Consider the following 17,611-nt stretch of genomic DNA (forward strand, 5'->3'; position numbering starts at 1 on the left):
ATAGAATTCTGCCCAACTCTGAATGCCGAGTGTACCGTAAATAACGAGAAGAGAAACATTCCTGCCAAATGTACATGATTGTTTAATTTTGTATTGACTACGTCGGTTAGAAAATACAAAATAGAAGCTCACATGATTTACATGATGATAAAGCAAAATACTCAAGTACATATGATATATTAATGCATCGATGGTCGCCAGAGAAAAAGAGATAAATATTATAATGGCGATATTCACTAAAGCCGTGCCGTTAATGCGTTTGCATAGTCATATCAATATATTTCTCTTGCGTAAGTGGTGTTAATTATCATATAAGAGACGATTAATGAATATTTTAATTTCAAACAAGCAAACAATTTTCCTAGCCTTAAAAGAGTTTTATAAATGCTCATAAGACGTATTATGGATTCTCGTGAAAATATTTGCGTAAAAAACGTACGAACTTGAATACTTTATCAGATGTTCGGACCAAAGAATAGGGTATATTTTATCTCGAAGTTAATATTGTCCAGAATTAAAAAAAAAAAGAATTTAGAAGCAAAGTAGTTTTCCGGTTGACCTAGCAATTTACATCGTCAATTAAAGATCTTGAAAGAAAATAATATTTTTAATATGTTTCTACCATGTTACTTGTAACTTTGTGATATATCTGGAACCACCGTTAATCTCTATTATTATCAATTAACGAAGAATAGAAATAAATTTCGACGAGATACGTTGTACTCTTTTACCACGAGAAGAAACTAGGCATAAAACATGTATTTTAATAATTCTTCAAGCTACTTTGTACTTTGTATGAAGGCACATTTCAATTCCACGAGTACTTAACAATCCTATTGAGTGTTCAATAATATATCTTATGGAACAAAAAAAAACGTACTGAAAATGGTTACTATCGTAAAAAAATTCAATAAGTATGATAAAAAATGTCTTTTATGTTTTTTACCATTAAATTTTCTCAACTTTTAGTGTTTATTTTTTATTTTAATTTAAGCTAAATATATTTTAAAAAATTGAAAAATTATAATATATTGTCACTACACATGCACTTCTATGATTGAAAAGAAATGTTTATAGACACGAAGAATTCAGTTTCTATTTCTTTATTCCGCTTTTCCTACCCATACAAAACGTATATTCGTTTCTATTCGTTCTGTATGCACAGATGAGATGTATATACAAAATGTTAGAATTATTTTTTCTAGTTACATTAAGAATATCTACATTCCATGTGTTCAATTATTCTGAAGCGTTATTTCCGAAATTTTTCTCGAGTTGCTCGCTTTGATATTAAACAATACTAAGTATTGACAATATTTCGCATTTGTGTCCGAACAATATTTTCTGTTAACAAAATTTGTTAAATGTAAAATAAAAATGTCGTAAAAATATCATAGTCGCGTAAAATCGGCCATAATTTTAATGCTAACAGTTGGAAGGGTAATTTTACATATCAAATCTTACTAGTTAAATGAATAGTTTCCACTCATCATAAGACTTGATTGGTAATATATTTGTATTATCGTTCGATTAGCGAAGAAAATAAATTAGTATATACCTAACAACAAGCCACCAGGGCTCATCATCACTTATCACATACCGTAGGTTTCAGACTTCTAGACTCTCAGTCTATGTTCTTCATTTCTCTTTGTTCAATGCTTGAATAAATTCCTCGAGTTTCTCTTGAATTTGCCTAACACGTTCTGAAACGAGATAAAAGTACAAAAACATAGAAATAATAGTCAAATTGATGTATATGTTTAAGGTAGACTATTTTCTGAAATTATCTATTGAAATGTATATCACGACATATTTTTTTAATGGAAACATAATGAATAAATTTTGAACTTAGTCAAAGAAATTTACTTAAATTTGCTTAAGATGCTTGATAATAAAAGAACATACTTAATTCTTCGGCTAAAGTGACCCGTCTACCAGTCAGCAGTTTCTGTTTCATTTCATTATCTTGACTGTAATCTTCTAATACTTCTTTTATTTCTTTATCTAACCTACGGGCTTCTCGATTCATAATTTGTTGTCGAAGTGCATTGGCAGTAACCTTCAGCATTTGCTGAATCCTCCAAAACAAAACAACATCATTGCACTCCATCTATGAGAAATATTAAAGATTGAAATTTCCAATGAAACATAAAATATTAAAGATACTAAGCAATTTTTTTATTACTATATACACTTACTTCACTTTCATGTCCAGTGTGATAGAGATAATATCCTTTCTTGCAATCGTACGCCCTAGCCAAGCTTTGTTGCAAGAAGAATCTCCTATATACTGGATGCCACGTTTCTCGAATGAACTCATTGTCGATTTCCAAACCATTTCGCTGCACGTTCTTTCTAATTGTCGTAAGTTCATCCTGAGTAAGTGTAGGAGTATGTTTCTGTGAACAAAAATAAGATAAAAATAATTCTTTTAGATTATTATTATTTAGATTATAAAGTGATTGTCTTCTTACTTTGTCCGCATAAAGAATTTTATCTAATTCGTTCTTCACTGCTGAACGTTTCTGTTGGTCATCACTCTGATTCTGCCAATACAACCATCGTTCCTTGCGACCTGGACCCAGCATGTCTCTCAAAATTTGTTCCGTAGCTTGCAATTTCTCTTTAACTGAGGTTTCTAGAAAACGAACTGCCTGATCCCAATCACGTTTATCATTCACACTTCTATCCTCTAAAGTGTTCAGTTGAATAACTCGCAGCATTTCAGATGCCTAAAGAGAATTTTTCATTACGTATCATTTGAAATAAAAAGGATTAGAAAATAAAAGTTACAAAAATTTACTTTTTCTTCCCAGTAATGTCGTCTCATAGCTTCATTAACTACTGCATTTTTTAGATTGTCAAATATATCATCGTGATCCGGACTAAGTTTTGCCTGATTCATGAAATGTTGAAATTCCTGTTGCAAGCATTCCCAACCGCTTTCGACGCTTCGAGATGGTAACTGCTGTTCAGCCCACTGACGAAGTTTTATGTCGACAGTGGTATTAAATGTGCCTGTATTCGGAAACAAAGAAAAAAGATTAGATTAATTGCTCATAAAAGAGAACTCCATAATGGTGTTGTGAAATATACTTGGACTTCCGCTTTGAGCCGCGGGTAAATAAATGTTCTCGAACACGTGCATGCTAACTTTGTCCCAGATCCTAACCATCAACACCTCTTCCCAGTGCCTGGGTGAAACTTGAGACAGATTTATAATTTCGTCTAGAATCTCCCCTCTTGCTCTCTCGAAAAGTTCATCTCTATCTAATTCTCTTAATCTATAAAAATATATCATTTCTTTCAATGCCAAGTAATTTAATTTTAATATAAATGGTAAACTCAATGAAATATAAAAATGTATACCTTGGGAAATTATTTTTCCATTCTGTTTCAAGATTAAATCTAGTGGCCTTGAATGCATCTGCTTGTTGTTCTACAGTCTCACGAACCATCTTCCAAAAACATTCCGCAACCGCGAGACTCAAATTTCTTGTTGTAACTTGACCTGACATTACTATGCCATCCCTAGTAAAAACCACGAAAAATATATATATATAGCCTTGAAAGTTACTCACGAAGTAACTTCAATTAATCAATTTATGTTGTTGCAATATAATACAGTAATACAGCATTTGATACAGTAGACCACAGAAATAATTATTGCCTAGTGTAGTAATATTATCATAATTATTCGTCAATGAATCCAATATAATACATACTTAAAGAGCTTCGAATTTCTAAAGAATTTTTCTTCATAATCTTTGATCGTTTGTATGCTATCATCCTGTCTACCTCTACCAGTGACAACAGCAAAGTAGCCCAATGCCTTCATGGGGAATAGTTTGCCAGACAATATTTTACGAACACGTTCTGGATTGGCCAAGTTCTCTTCTGCTAAATCTACCTACCGATGCCAAAGTATTAATAATTATACTAACTTATAAGTCTCGTAAGCAATATTATACCTTAGTTAAAACAAAAATGGTTCGTTTGCCGGAAGGGTCCATTTGAGAAACGAGATCCGTTACATTGCTCCTTTCTGCATCCACGGAACCATCTTGGATACATAGAATTATCGCATTAGGGTTACTCATATATTGTTGAGTCATTTGTCGAATAGCATCTCGCGTGTCTTCTGCCATGTCAACTGTAACTGTCTGTTGCAACAATTTCACAAATTTTACGCTTCTTAGAAAATAGTGTGGCAGTTATTTTTGATACAAATTATCACTTACGCTGATTATACCAGGCAAATCGACGAGAACCATACGCTGAAGGCCTGGACCTTTCACAGTCATCGAAATCACATCTGGACTAACTGTCTTGCCATTTTTAACACTGTTTTTCATACGTAATTCTACTTCGCGTCTTAGCTCAGCTAATTCTGACTCTTTCGTCAAATCGAATTCTCTTGAACTGTCTTTGAATTGAGCTATATGATAAGGACCTTCACTTAAAGTGACTTTCACTGGAGCTCTTGTCATCATTTCACCACCACCTCTGAATCAAAAAATAAAAATTGCAGAGTTAAGAAAAGGGGTCTTAGTGAATAATTTAAATTTTTTATATAACTTTTATTACCTAGGAAATATTCTTGCTTGAGCGATCATTTCTAATACAGATGTTTTGCCAGAACTTTGATCACCAACTACTACCACTCTTGGTAAATGATCAGCAGTAGAATAAGTGCTATCATAATCATTAAGTTCATCTAAAACGTCGCTGTACATGTCGATCAGAGATTTCTGGAAGAAATTATTTAATATTGACATACAATTTTAGACACCAAAATTCTATAGCTACAATGTAATTACTTTTATTTTTTTGTTACTCATTTTTTGACTTCCACGTAGTAGCATCTGCTTTCGAAGCTCTTTGTTCTCTCTCTCTAATCGTTCAAGTTCACGTTGATATCTTAATTGTATTTGCATCACTTCTTCTTGCATAGCGTTCAATCGCTCTTGCGACTTTTCTGTGGACGAAATGGCGAATATATAATTATAAGCTTCTAGAATAATGGAGAAATGAATTTTAATACACTAACATGTACATACGAGCTTTCTTACGTTCCTCTTCGATATTGTCGCTAGCTAATGGCCGAGCAAACGCGACAGTATTGTTCACCACCTGCTGCTTCGCTTCTGTATAAAAAAATGTTTAAGTATTGATGTATTAAGTCTGTTTATGATAAAGCAACAGTAGCACTTTGCTCGTATAAAAATTAGTTATTAAAAATTAAGAATTGTGACAAAGTGATTCCAAATGAAATATGAAATATGTATTAAATAAAACCAATAAGTCATTGATTAATAGTATTTTCTGTTTAATGTATGAATTATTAATGGAAAATAATTCTAATTCTAATTCAACATGACTAAAAACAGAAAAAACAAAAAAAAGGTCTGTCCCATTCAGTATTTACCACTATATTTTTATTCATTTCAGGAAATATCTACATTTTAGCTTAATGCATCAGGATTATTACAATAGAGCTTCATTTGTTTAAAGGAAATTTTATAATATAATATTAAAATTTGCGAGGGTTTAAATAAAAATAAAGAAATCTTAAGATATTAGTGTTTAAGCAAAGGAGTGAATAAATGTATGATATATAATAAATATATAAAATGTGTGAAATGAGATGTGTATAGAAAAAAGTTTATAAAGTCATATTTTAATATATAATACTGTAGTACTATATTACTTGTATTACTATTGCGTTAAATGTTATGTTACTTATATAAGTATTATATTGCTTCTTGGCTTCTGTATATGTTTCAAAGTTTAACAAATGTTAATTAAGGTAAGTATGTAAAAGACACTAAATTGTTATTTGCCTATATCTTTTAATGAATGAAGTTCTACTGTATGTTAGAATTGCTGAAGATAACTGATAAAAAAAAAGAAAAAAAAATGCTGAATGGACAGACAATAAGATATTGATAATCCTGAACATTTTACACACCTGAATAAAGTTGGGATACTATTGTTGAGATTGCGTCAAATATACCTGAACAGAACAGACCATAATAATACATTTCTAACTGGATATATACACGTAATAGGCATGATTTTGACAAGCAATGGTGGAAAATGAAAATATGAGGAAATAAATTGTATTAAATTTAATTCATTTACAAAGTCATAAATGAAATATGATTTTATATATTATTTGCATGCTTTCAAATAACGGGTTGGAGTATTTTTAATTGTCATTCGTATTTCTGGGATACTTCAGCAATTTCATTTAAATTAATGGGAAAAGTAGCAGTGGAAAAACAAATATTAGCTATTATATTAAAATAGATAATTAATCCCTGAAAATTAGTAGGATAAGAAAACGTCAGGCAAATTAAAAAATTAATGGGTGATGAGAAAAAGCTTCTGGCTTCAAAAATTTAGGCATTTTGCAAGCACGAACAAGGACCTGCACTTAACTCACGATTATAGAAAATATCCACACCTGGTTGGATTTGATCAACTTCAGCTGCCTTGATAGCATCATCCAGTCTCTGATTGAACCACTCTTTGTATTCTTTATATTTAGCTTCGCCAAGCTGCTTTATACGTGGATCTGTTTATGTTTGTCCGTTTTTTATGCCTCTAATTTCTTTTGCCTCACGTTTTCATATATTTAAATATTTTTTTAGAATTTGATACTTACCAATTTCAATCTTATCTGTGAAAATATTTTTAACTGTCATAACCGATTCACGTAAATCTTTCCACTTTTCTTCATTAGGAAATACATCATTCAACCAGCTCATATCTGGTACAATTTCTTTCCATTGTTCATATTTCTTTAACAGAAAATATTTTTATGGATAAGATCATGCATGAAATTATTGAAGTATTTTTAAGTTAATTTTGTTAAGTACCTTCTGTAAAGTTACTCCACTACCAACTGCACCACCCAATAAAAGATACCGAACTTTTAATGCTCCTCTTAATACTCTTCCAATAAAAATTGCATATGCTCGATTAGGGTTTCCAAAGTAGCGTATATGTGGTGATGCTAGTAATGGCTGATAAACCTTGTTCATCTTGCCTGATATTAAATGTCTTGCACTAAATAGAGGTAAAGGATATCGTGATGTCTTTGAAATTAGCACAATCCTATCTCTGCAAGAAGAAACATTTAATGTTCCAGTTAAGAACATACAACTAGTACATTTTCATTATCTCTATCTCAAACAATACAGGAGTAAAGAAATATTAAGCCAAGAATTAGAAGAAAACGCCTCATTAAACAATAAGATTAAGAAATGAAAAGAAATTCTGACAGATTTATAAAATTGACTAGTTCTTGAACTATAACCTAAAAGTTATAATACTTGGAGCTTAAATAACGAAAGTACGATATAAAAATTGACGTAAGTTGTATAATTTTTATGAAATGAAGTCTTTTTGTGTTTAATGTTCTTACCCTATTTTACCACAAAGAATTTGTTTCATTTTGCAAAATATCCCTTGAACAGTGAGCTAGGAAAAACAATTACTAAAATATACTTTTTGGCGATATATATATACGTCATATATCAAATTAATGGTGTAAAAATTCTTCTAAAATTCTTCTTCAGTGAAACGAGATGGTTCTGTTAATAATTCATGCTTTAGTACTTCAACCTATTCTAACGTATGCAGACATTGCAAAGAGGAGACACTGTTTTGGCAAAGCACATGCGTGGAAATATATAGGTCCTTTTCCCTTTACAAATAGCGTGGATTCAATTATAAAATTCCACCAATCAAATAATTGGAGCGACAAAAAATCACAAAGGAGTAAGAGTAGGTTTAAGTTAGATTATTATTACAATCGTAACAATCTCAAATTAAGTTTATGATAAACATTATCAGAAATCAATTTTGTAATTATTTATTAAATATGACGATGACGATTTGTTATCTATATGCACGGACGTGAATGTATTTGACTTCAGCCCGCGTTTTTCACAGGTATAAATTTAGAATTTAAAATCGACCAATCGAATAAAACTTTCAGAGCTCTTTATAAATGTTATAAAATTTTAAATTTTTATGCCTTGAGTGTTTCATTATTTTACGAAAAACAAATTTAAATTGAAATCTTTTGCGATACATTTTTTAAAGGAGTAATTAATTTACACACTGAGTACTCTGTTAACATTGAAGATATATTGATAAAAAAATTCTACTAATTTTTCATTTATCACCTCTTTTCGATTTCTCATAAATTTTTAGGTATTCTGTACATGCAAGGTACAATGGACACATTATATTTTCTGCTCCCATAAAGGAAGCGTTACTTTTATATAATAACAGAGGTTCTTCGCTTTTCCATAATATGCAGTAACGCAAAAATGATTCTTTAATAATTTTATTTTTCCTTTGCAATCCTTATATTACAAAACATACTTTTCCAGACACATTGAAAATATGCTCTATTTACAATCGGATTGTTGCCTAGTTTTGTTTTGTGCTAGCCATCATGTCACTGTTGTTTCTCCGGTTGTTCGTCTTTATAGGAATAATAATAATATATCTATTCGCATAGGCTCTCGTATAATAATATGATTATGGCAGTACATTTACATTAAAGTCTATGTCATTATTTTTTTCTGCTTTTTCTTTTAATCGTTTCTGTTATACATTCAATTATCTTCTCATATTTTTATATGTTCATATTTATATATGTATAATCTTTTGTTCCGAATATATATATGTATATATATATATTCATATGAAATTCTACGTACTTAGAATTATGTGCATCAACTAGGCGTATGAAAGGAAAGTTTTTTTTCTACCGTTCCTTTATCATTTATAAGCTTTTACTCTTAAATACGTAGCGATCATCATTCGATCATCGTTGATGCCGCGATATGAGATCTAGAGGGGGGGGGGGGGGGGGGGTAATATTCGAACGCATTCGAATGAGAAAAAAGAACAAAAATTTCACATATTAAACGACTAAACTGCGCTAAAGCTCCTTCGAAAATGGATTTCTATTCGGGCAATTCTGGAAAACATGCCGGGCGACAAAAAACAGCCGACATTACAGATTTCTTCTTTATCCACCTTCCCTTTTTCGACTACCGCGATATGTACGAATCACAAGAAGCCGGCAAAAGCACGCTACTCGATTGGACCCCAGTTTACATCGTCCTTTCTCATAAATTAAATCAATGTATGACATATTTTTCTTTCTTCTAATATTTTTTTTTTTCGCCTGATTAATCTTAATCTCCCTTTTAATTCGTTTCTCATCACCTAAATATCCGCTACTTTAACTAAAACATTACAAATGTCCCTAGTATTGTCTAAAGGTGCTCTTAATTATTGTTTTAAATTTCTTTTAATATTCGCTATTTACTCACATTCAGTCTAAATTAGATTATATTTATAATATTTATAAGGGCGTGGAATTATTATATTCTTAACATAATACGAGCTAGCCTTTTTTATTATTACTATTATTATTATTAGTGTTATTATTATTATTACTATTATCATTATTATTATTAATGCCAAGCTATGTACAGGTTGCCATTTTCCTTTTTTCTTCTTACACACCTTGATTACAACACGTGACCTATTTCCCATTGTTTCAAAAAACTTGACACACACTCGTCATTTCGATTCACGTTATTTTATATAACAATATATATGACCGAAAGAAATCGGAATTTCTTCTGGCAGTAGGTCACATTACATCCACCGTACTCGATGGAACAAATAAGCGTCGATTATTGAACGTTTGCAGCACTACGTTCTACAAACTATAAAGAGCGTCAACTATAAGAAAATAAAAGAAAGAGGAAAGAAAAAAAGAAACTAAATCTTCGCGTTATCTCGTATACTTGAAAAAGAACAAGGAGGAAATATGAACAATTATAGTTCTGACTCTTCTAGGTTATAAGATATAGTCTCTCCCCTAATTGCTTCAATTCTAAAACTCTCGCTTAAGATACATTTCTACATTCTTCATAAACCGATTACAAACTGTCTCTTCGTTGCTGTTTTCTCAACAAAAGACAGAAATTCGCTGACTCAGATTTACATTACTATCTAACGTTCCTTTAGCTACCTTAATGAAAACCTATCCTGTCTCATTCACTCGCGAGCCTAAGACTAGTATCAAAAGATCCGATTACGCTACTTCTGGTTAGAAAAGTCTTTCTTCTAATCATCTCGACTGTTATTCTGCAATGCGTTATTAAGAAAATCCAGTTCTTCTGAATCCACTTCTAAGTCCTTTAGAAAAACAATGATGTACTCTCTTCAGAGCATTCCTAATTATTTGGAAAAAAATAGTGATGAAATGCGTATCAAAAGTTGCCTCTTCGTCTGCCTTTCTCTCTCTCCTCAGTGTACTTCTTCATTTTCACATGTTACAAGTGTCACCATACTCGTCAGAAGCTTCTTATAACTGTATATGTGAACCTGATTATAAAACACATGCTGATCACCTAGATTCTGTGAGATATCCAACTACGCTGGCTGACTCTGAAAAAAGGAACTCTGTATTCCTCATCTTGTTTCTAGTCAGTCAAAAACTGTTGCTCTTGTAATTCATTCTAGTTATGAACCTAGTCATGAAACACGTATCAAGAGGTGCTGTTTCTGTGCTTTTTACTCTTCGTCCTGCCAGGCTCAAATTCATCCTCACTCCTCCTTCGTTTCTCCTTTAACTGTTTTTCCATAGCAAGCATGGTAATCATCCTCTTATGCGAGTCACCGACGATCCAACCATGTTGCTCTTGACGATCATCTTCTTCCTCTTCAACTGCGGGTACCACTTCCAGCATCTCTTCTTCATCACTAGAACTGGACCAATAGTACAGTTGATTGGCAGCTGCCCTTTTTCGTCGACCAATGGCTACTCCAACTCCTTCTTCGACTTTATTCCAGGATTTGGTTGTCTTTAATTCCTCATCATCAGAATCTCGCTTACCACTCGAGGATCTACGTTCTTTGTCTTTTGATCCCTTTGAATCTGCTCTATTCTTTCTATCAGTATTAGAGTTTTTGTTCTTTCTACCTGCTGTGATTTTCTGGTCTGATTTTGAGGCCTTTTTTGGCTTCGTTGGAGACTTGGAGTATTTCTTTTGTTTCACAAGAGACTCTTGATTATTCTGAATTTCATGATTGGTTTCCATCAGCGTGGACTTGTTGCAATTGTTCTCTAAATCACTAAGTCCTTCATGATTATTCTTGGTAAACATATCTTCATCTGTCTTGGACTGCTTTTTTTGTTTCTCCTTAGTTTGATGTTTCTTTTTCTGTGCTGCTTCTTGGGGCATTTTGTTCTCTGTTAACTCAGTGTTCTCTGCTTTCTTTGTACCATTCATGTCTGTAGTATTTTTTGCATCTGTAATATTCTGTGCAAGGCACTCCTTCTTCTTTCCAACTTCTCTCAGGATCTCTTCCTCTATGGCTTTTTGTTCTTTGGCTATCATTTGTTCATGCTTCTTCTCTATGTACCTCTCTTTCCTCTTCTCCTTTGACTCCCTCTTTTGTTTCCTTGGCTTATCATGATCTGACTTATCACTCATTTTCCTATCCTTTGGACTTATTTCTTCATCAGAGCTACTGATCTCTGCTAATAATCCTTGTTTTCCGATAGCGCACTTTCTCTGTCTCCTGGTGGGCTGGAAGTCCATTAGTATCCTTTCTTGTTCTTCCTGCATTTTCTTCAACTGTTGTTCCTTCTTTTTCTTCGACTCCTGCACCTTTCTGCTCAGGAACACATGCAGTGGAAGATTCTCGGATTCCTTTTGTGGTTTTTCGTTACTTGACAACTTTTCTGGTAAGGCTAAGAGATCGTTGTCAGGTTCCTCCTCTTGTTCCTCTATAGGAGTAGAAGACTTTGCCGCTGGCAGAGGATCAGAATCCTCAATAGGATTGGATGTTTCATTCTCAGGTTCTGTTGTCGTCACTGGATTGATATGCTCCTCGGGCTTAGCAGGTCTGATTGCTTCACAGTACCTTGCACTTAGGGAGTTCTCATTGTCAGCTTGATCTAGAAGGTCTAAAGCTTCCTCTAATGGGATCAGTTCGCGCTCACTCTCCTGCATGTAATCTGCCTTGGCATCAGTCTTCTCCCCTGGCAAACTTGGGCTCTTTACCCTGAACTCTTCTGCGATCTTTGGTGGTTCTATGGGAGCTGAGTCTTCCACGTCTGATTCAACAATAGAACTGTCTTCTCTATATAGGTCATCCATTTCAAAATTTCTCTCATACTGATTCTCAGTTTCGTCGTCGCTATTCCTCGGTTCATCCAGATCTTTTCTCTCATCAATAATCAGAGGATGATCGGACATCTCCGATTCAGATTTTTTATTATCACAATCATGTTTGGGAGTGTCGTTCTTTAAATCCTGGCTTCTCCAATCGTCTACGTTATCTTCGTTATCAGAGGAGTATTTGTTAACCAATTTTTGAATCTGTTCCACGTTTTCCAATTCTGTTGTCTTCTTGTTGCTCTTCTTCACTCTTCTTTGCCTTCTGGACTCGTAGTTCGCGTCTCCATTTTCATACTCACTCTCTGAGGAGGTGTATAACTCTGCGAAAATATTTTGCTTCCCTTTTGAACATGTTCTTTGACTCTTTGAAATACCTACACCAACATCCTCAGTCTTCACAGCAGTTCTATACTCATCAGAGCTGTCATTCTCGTACCAAGCATTCCTAGTCTTCTTTTTAGGATTCTTGTTCCTCTTTTTCAGTTTGGAATGCTTCAAAGATTGCTCCATAGGCCTTTTAGCTTTTGTTGGCTTCCTTTCCACGAACTCATCCATGGGTCCAGTGATTTGTCTCTGTTGATCCTCACTCTGGAAGGATTTCAGAGCGCCTTTCGTCTTTGGGGCAAACTTCTCTAACTCCTTAAATTTCCTATCAATCATAGATTCGAGTCTGGTACTTAGGGCATCGCCAGTTTTTCCATTCTCTAGAGTATCTCCAATGGCCTTAGACATTAATCCAGCCACGTCCACCTCTTTAGTTTTCAAGCAGCTCACTTCATAGCCTGGCCTACTCCTGTAAGACATCACACTACCCAAGTTAGGCTCTATCTGACTTTCCTCCTCGTCGAACTCATAGACATCTTTAATTCTATCTGACACGAACTCATCTTTTCTTTCAAAACCATCACGGCGTTTCTTCCTTTCAGCCAAGCCGCCATGCTCATTACGTCGAATCAGAGGGAAGTTCTGGTGCTTCTTGGTCTTTTTAGTCTTCCTTTGTCTGTGAACATTCAGTTCTCTGAGAGCTGCTTCTGTTTTTGACTTTTCTTGTTGTTTTCTTTCATTCATCTCTTTCTTTCTTTCAAAGAGCTCCTTGATGGGGTTCCTGGACTTCTTCTGAAGATCTTTGGACATGGTTATGGGATTTGGTTCCAGAGGTGCATCTTTGTTTAGTGGAGTAGTTTTTGCAGATTGGACAGGTTCTTGAGATGCTGCGTCCCCAGACGTAGATGTTGGGGCTCTGGCACACGCTAGCTCCGCCAGAACCTTCATCGGCGTGGATCCACTGTACACAAAATGATTTTGAATATTAGGTTAGAAAAAGCGAAATTACACTGATACGTAATTCGGATGACAAGGATTGCGGATGAAATGATTTTGTAGTAAGTGTATACAGTGTAAGCAAATTACGTGCAAAATCACGTGTATAAGTGTAAGTAAATCACATGCAAAATCAAATGTATAGATTATTTATTATATATATTATTTCCCTAAATATTTCACTTCATATTTCCCTATTAATTCTCCAATAAAATACAGATCATGCTCTTTCACTATTTTTTTCGAAATATGTTATATTATTTTTTCTACCAATTATCAGCTATAGAAAATAATTTAGAAAATAAATTTGACAAAATTAATTAACGACAAAGCTAAATATTTGTTCAGATTGAACGTCGGTAATTAATTAATTCTTCTATTAAGTTTCCTTTTGATAATATTTTCATTAAAGGTTCCTATTTCAATATCTTGACTGAGTGTCATACTAGTTCATAAACCGTTCTGAAATCTGACACATGAACATTTTTATAGGATAGATCCTGTCTCAAAGTCCAGTCTCATTTATTACACGTAAGAATCGAGCCATATATCAACATGACCATTATATGGCAATAGATTTACAGCCACCTGGAACATATTTATCCTTGCACGTTTCCTGTTCCGAACCAGGGAACGGCTAAGCCAGGCTAGCAAGAGAAATGCACTTTCAGCCGGAGTTTCCATCGACTCTGAATCGTTGTTTGGCCAAATAACGAACATCAGAACGTATATTCCCAGCGTTGTTATGTGGAGATACCTCGCCGTTGGTGGGTGGAGTGACAGGCTCAGATCAATACTTAACAGGAACGAATAGGGAACCATTCAACGAGACACCGGTGTCTTGTAATTTACAGATATGATGCTGCTTCGACACTTGGCTAGAGGCTCCTGACGGTTTCAAAGATTTCAGCGGTACAACGATGAAATTTGGTAGCCCGTGTTAGTGGAACTTTTGGTATGTAGGATTCTTTAAATTTGAAATTTTAGAGAATTAGGTGTTAAATTAAATAATTCTAAAATTTGAAATTTAGAAAATTTAGATATTTAGGGATTTAAAAGCTCCTTAATTTTAGAGTTGGCAAATTAAAGTTTATTAAGTGAAAGCTACCTATTGCAAATTTTGTTATCTGTAAATATGTCTAATAATATGTTTACAGTCAAATTTTTATATCTTTGAAAAATCGACTCATGATCTTCAGGACGTTTATGGAGTCGTCCGAGATTGAATGTATATGTGGCAAAAATACAAGGAGGCTATTGTTGAGCGACAAAAGGAGGATTCAGTATAATGTTCATCGACGTTCAGAGGAATTTCACAATGGCAGCAATGACGTATCGATGATTCGTCGGACAAAAACAAGGAATTATAACGTGGTCGATCAAAGGCGCAATCAACAGGTGTGGAAATGAAAAACTGGCTTTGATATTCGATCTACTGTATGAATTGCAATTTTTGTTGGAAAAGATAGACACTTCATTCGATGTATGTATATAGGTATAACGAACGATTCACTGGCTGTTCGACATCGTTCTGAAATCTTCTTTCTCTATAAAACGATTGTGAGACTGCTTTAAACATGTTGTAAAAATCCTATTGAGTATCGGCTTGAAAAACGAAACACGAAAAGGCCAATAATTGCTACTGTATTCACCGATGAACACCGTTAAAAAACTCAACAAATATTTTATTTACTCGCATCCATCAACAGTCAATGTTAACGTAGAATTTAATTTTTCATTTATTTGTGTATATAAAATAATCGTCTCACACGTAATGGAAAAAATCAGTGAATTCCAATTGTGTGGACTCTTTTGGATTCAGATAAACAACAATTCTGCTATTATATACATTCTGTATATTTTTGCATTTACCAATCCTTCATAAATGCACGAATATTCACAATTAACGGTAACCAGAATTATTAACAGCTTTCATGTTCTTGACAAATTACTCACTTGTGGTCATGTTTTTCGTTGCTGTGCAGCAAATTGGATAACGCCTTGTCCAATAAGCCACCCAGAGAAGAATTCATTTTGCTTTTGAGTTCTGAAGAATCCAGGTTCATCTTTGCACCATGCTCCTCCTGTAGTCCTCTAACATGCAAAGACTCATTGTAGCCTCCATTGGACAAATTTGTACCAGACAAATGTCTCTGATCCTGCAGGGAGGAGTACGAGTTCCTCAGCATGTCATGTTCGTTGTTCTTCGAAGGATGTTCCCCACGTATAATCTCATTACTGTTTTTCTGACCAAACGTGCTGGCTATCAGGTTTTCAGACTCTCTCATGCGTTGCTGGATCTTGTCTCTGAGTTTGTTATTGTGCTCAAACGCAACATCCAGACTATCCTCGTAGCCTAGATTGTCAACTCTGGACATGTCGGGGCTGGCTGATCTGCTGGAATGCTCGCTTCGTAAGTTTCTGCAACCCCGTTTTGGGTAGTCCCTCTCTCTGGTGCTGTACATCTCTTCACCCAGTAGCTGCAATAGAGCAGATTGGTGAATGATCAGTTGGAAGAATTCTGGATGCTCTTTCTATGAGAACCTGGGTACCCTATGATAGTTTCTGCTTTCTACTAGATGCTTGCTTGCAGAGTGGACCATTTGAAAACGGTGTGAGACTAAGAGTACCTTGCTGGCCTTCTTAATTAGATATCTAAAGCTAGAGAATGGCTATCTGAATATCCAGAGAATAATCAGAAAGCTACCATTTATGGTTACAAAGAAGGCCAGAGTACAAAGTATCTACCGTTTAACTGATCAAAAGTGAAGCTTTTGGAAGAAATTAGGACCCAAAAGTGGGATATAGAGGAATCTGTACGATATCTTCAATCGAAGATTAACCAACCATTTTGGAATTTAAAATGGGCTACTTTGTAGCAATTAGCACATAATTTTCAACAATATGCTCCAGATACTATCAGAGGATAACACATTGATCAGTAAAATTAAATCTACTAATAGATAAAATTTCTTTTAAAAATTGGTTTAATTAGGAAAGTTGTTAGTGGGGATAGAGGATGTGGAAATTTTATTCTTGTGCAAATAATGTTAATATGAATGAGGTAGTGTTAGTAACGCCAAGCTGAAACTTTTTCTAAAAATAGAGATTTTGCAGAGAAAAATGAATTTTAGGAAAGATATAATGCATTTGAAGATAGGATAAAAATTTGTAGAATGATTAGATTTATTTAGTAATAATGCTCAGCATTGGTTACTTGCATTTTTGTATCCAAGACATTAAAAAACATCATATCTGAAGGGACAAGTTTCGGAATTACCATACACACTAAGAAATGTCGAAGGAATGAGAGAACTACCTTTTGCATGCATACTGAGAGACATTGTCTGTATAAAGCTGGTTCATAGGTCCTGCAAACATTACCACAATAATGTATAGAGTATTCCCTTCTGAGAATTTCGTGTAAGGGTGTAATCCACTTTATCTTAATTCTGAAATATTTACGTACCAATTTTATCCTAAAATGATTGTGATATTAAATTTAATGCTACAGTGTCATATCCGGTTTTAAAAAGAAATTTAATAATAATTTAATATTTTTGTAATAGAATATCATTAATATGTTTGTAGTTTGTGTAATATTTGTTATTTCATTGAATTTACTTATTATTTATGTTCAGAAAACACCCCTACAAATAAACATTCTGTAAGCATGTACAAAAGAAACTGAATACTGCAGACTGAGCTGAAAGTTGAACTTTCTCAGCGACTACATAATATAAGATCGTCAAGCCAAGCGAATAATAAAAAGAAAAGTAAGAAAGAGATAGTGCATGCAAAGTGTAGGCTTATCAATGAAGTAGTGAATCATATATCTTAAACAATAATAAATAAATTGTGTATCCCTTCAAAAAGCTATCAACTTACCGTACTGTTTCAAATTAATTTTTTAGCAATATCGATTTTTTTAATTAGCTGATTTAGTCTTCATTATCAGTAGATGATAAGAAAGATCTATTGAGAAAAACATGCAGAATATACAGAAAGAAAAAATATTGCAATTAAAATAAGAATCAAGATACTTTAATAAAATATGTTAA

The 17,611-nt window shown here is 33.7% G+C and overlaps 2 protein-coding genes across 9 annotated transcripts in view; both read right to left on the reverse strand.

The window, feature by feature from the left end:
* Positions 1-1,087: 1,087 nt before the first annotated feature.
* LOC122576485 (dynamin-like 120 kDa protein, mitochondrial) lies at positions 1,088-8,195 on the reverse strand. Of its 6 annotated transcripts, XM_043746855.1 has the most exons (19): positions 7,433-8,195; positions 6,885-7,128; positions 6,671-6,806; positions 6,449-6,580; positions 5,972-6,016; positions 5,061-5,147; positions 4,821-4,978; positions 4,588-4,751; positions 4,242-4,506; positions 3,972-4,163; positions 3,726-3,910; positions 3,370-3,531; positions 3,097-3,284; positions 2,804-3,018; positions 2,475-2,732; positions 2,199-2,399; positions 1,906-2,110; positions 1,601-1,703; positions 1,088-1,344 (listed from the first exon to the last, which is right to left on the reverse strand). In XM_043746855.1, the coding sequence occupies exons 1-18, from the start codon at positions 7,459-7,461 to the stop codon at positions 1,639-1,641; spliced, it is 2,931 nt and encodes a 976-aa protein (XP_043602790.1). In that variant the 5' UTR covers positions 7,462-8,195; the 3' UTR covers positions 1,088-1,344; positions 1,601-1,638. The 6 variants fall into 6 exon arrangements, with proteins under 6 accessions (XP_043602790.1, XP_043602791.1, XP_043602789.1 ...); XM_043746856.1 differs by having other exon boundaries at positions 1,088-1,703; positions 6,470-6,580; XM_043746854.1 differs by having other exon boundaries at positions 1,088-1,703.
* Positions 8,196-8,346: 151 nt separating this feature from the next.
* Positions 8,347-17,611, reverse strand: part of LOC122576484 — a 79,695-nt gene continuing 70,430 nt past the window's right edge. For all 3 annotated transcript variants that reach the window (XM_043746852.1, XM_043746851.1, XM_043746853.1), the window contains 2 exons: positions 15,507-16,030; positions 8,347-13,515 (listed from right to left, as the gene is read on the reverse strand). In XM_043746852.1, the coding sequence (XP_043602787.1) occupies positions 10,593-13,515; positions 15,507-16,030 (3,447 nt within the window). In that variant the 3' untranslated portion in view covers positions 8,347-10,592. The remainder of the gene's footprint in view (positions 13,516-15,506; positions 16,031-17,611) is intronic.

This window comes from Bombus pyrosoma, linkage group LG16, assembly GCF_014825855.1.
Source record: "Bombus pyrosoma isolate SC7728 linkage group LG16, ASM1482585v1, whole genome shotgun sequence".
NCBI classification, from domain to species: Eukaryota; Metazoa; Arthropoda; class Insecta; order Hymenoptera; family Apidae; genus Bombus; species Bombus pyrosoma.

What these genes read in the sequence shown, in the direction of transcription:
- LOC122576485 (XM_043746855.1), bottom strand. Translation starts at nt 7,461, where the DNA reads ATGAAACAAATTCTTTGTGGTAAAATAGG. An exon ending in GTGGAGTAACTTTACAGAAG is followed by an intron (nt 6,807 to 6,884) that starts GTACTTAACAAA and finishes TTTCTGTTAAAG; the next exon opens with AAATATGAACAATGGAAAGA. An exon ending in AGAGGAACGTAAGAAAGCTC is followed by an intron (nt 4,979 to 5,060) that starts GTATGTACATGT and finishes TTTCGTCCACAG; the next exon opens with AAAAGTCGCAAGAGCGATTG.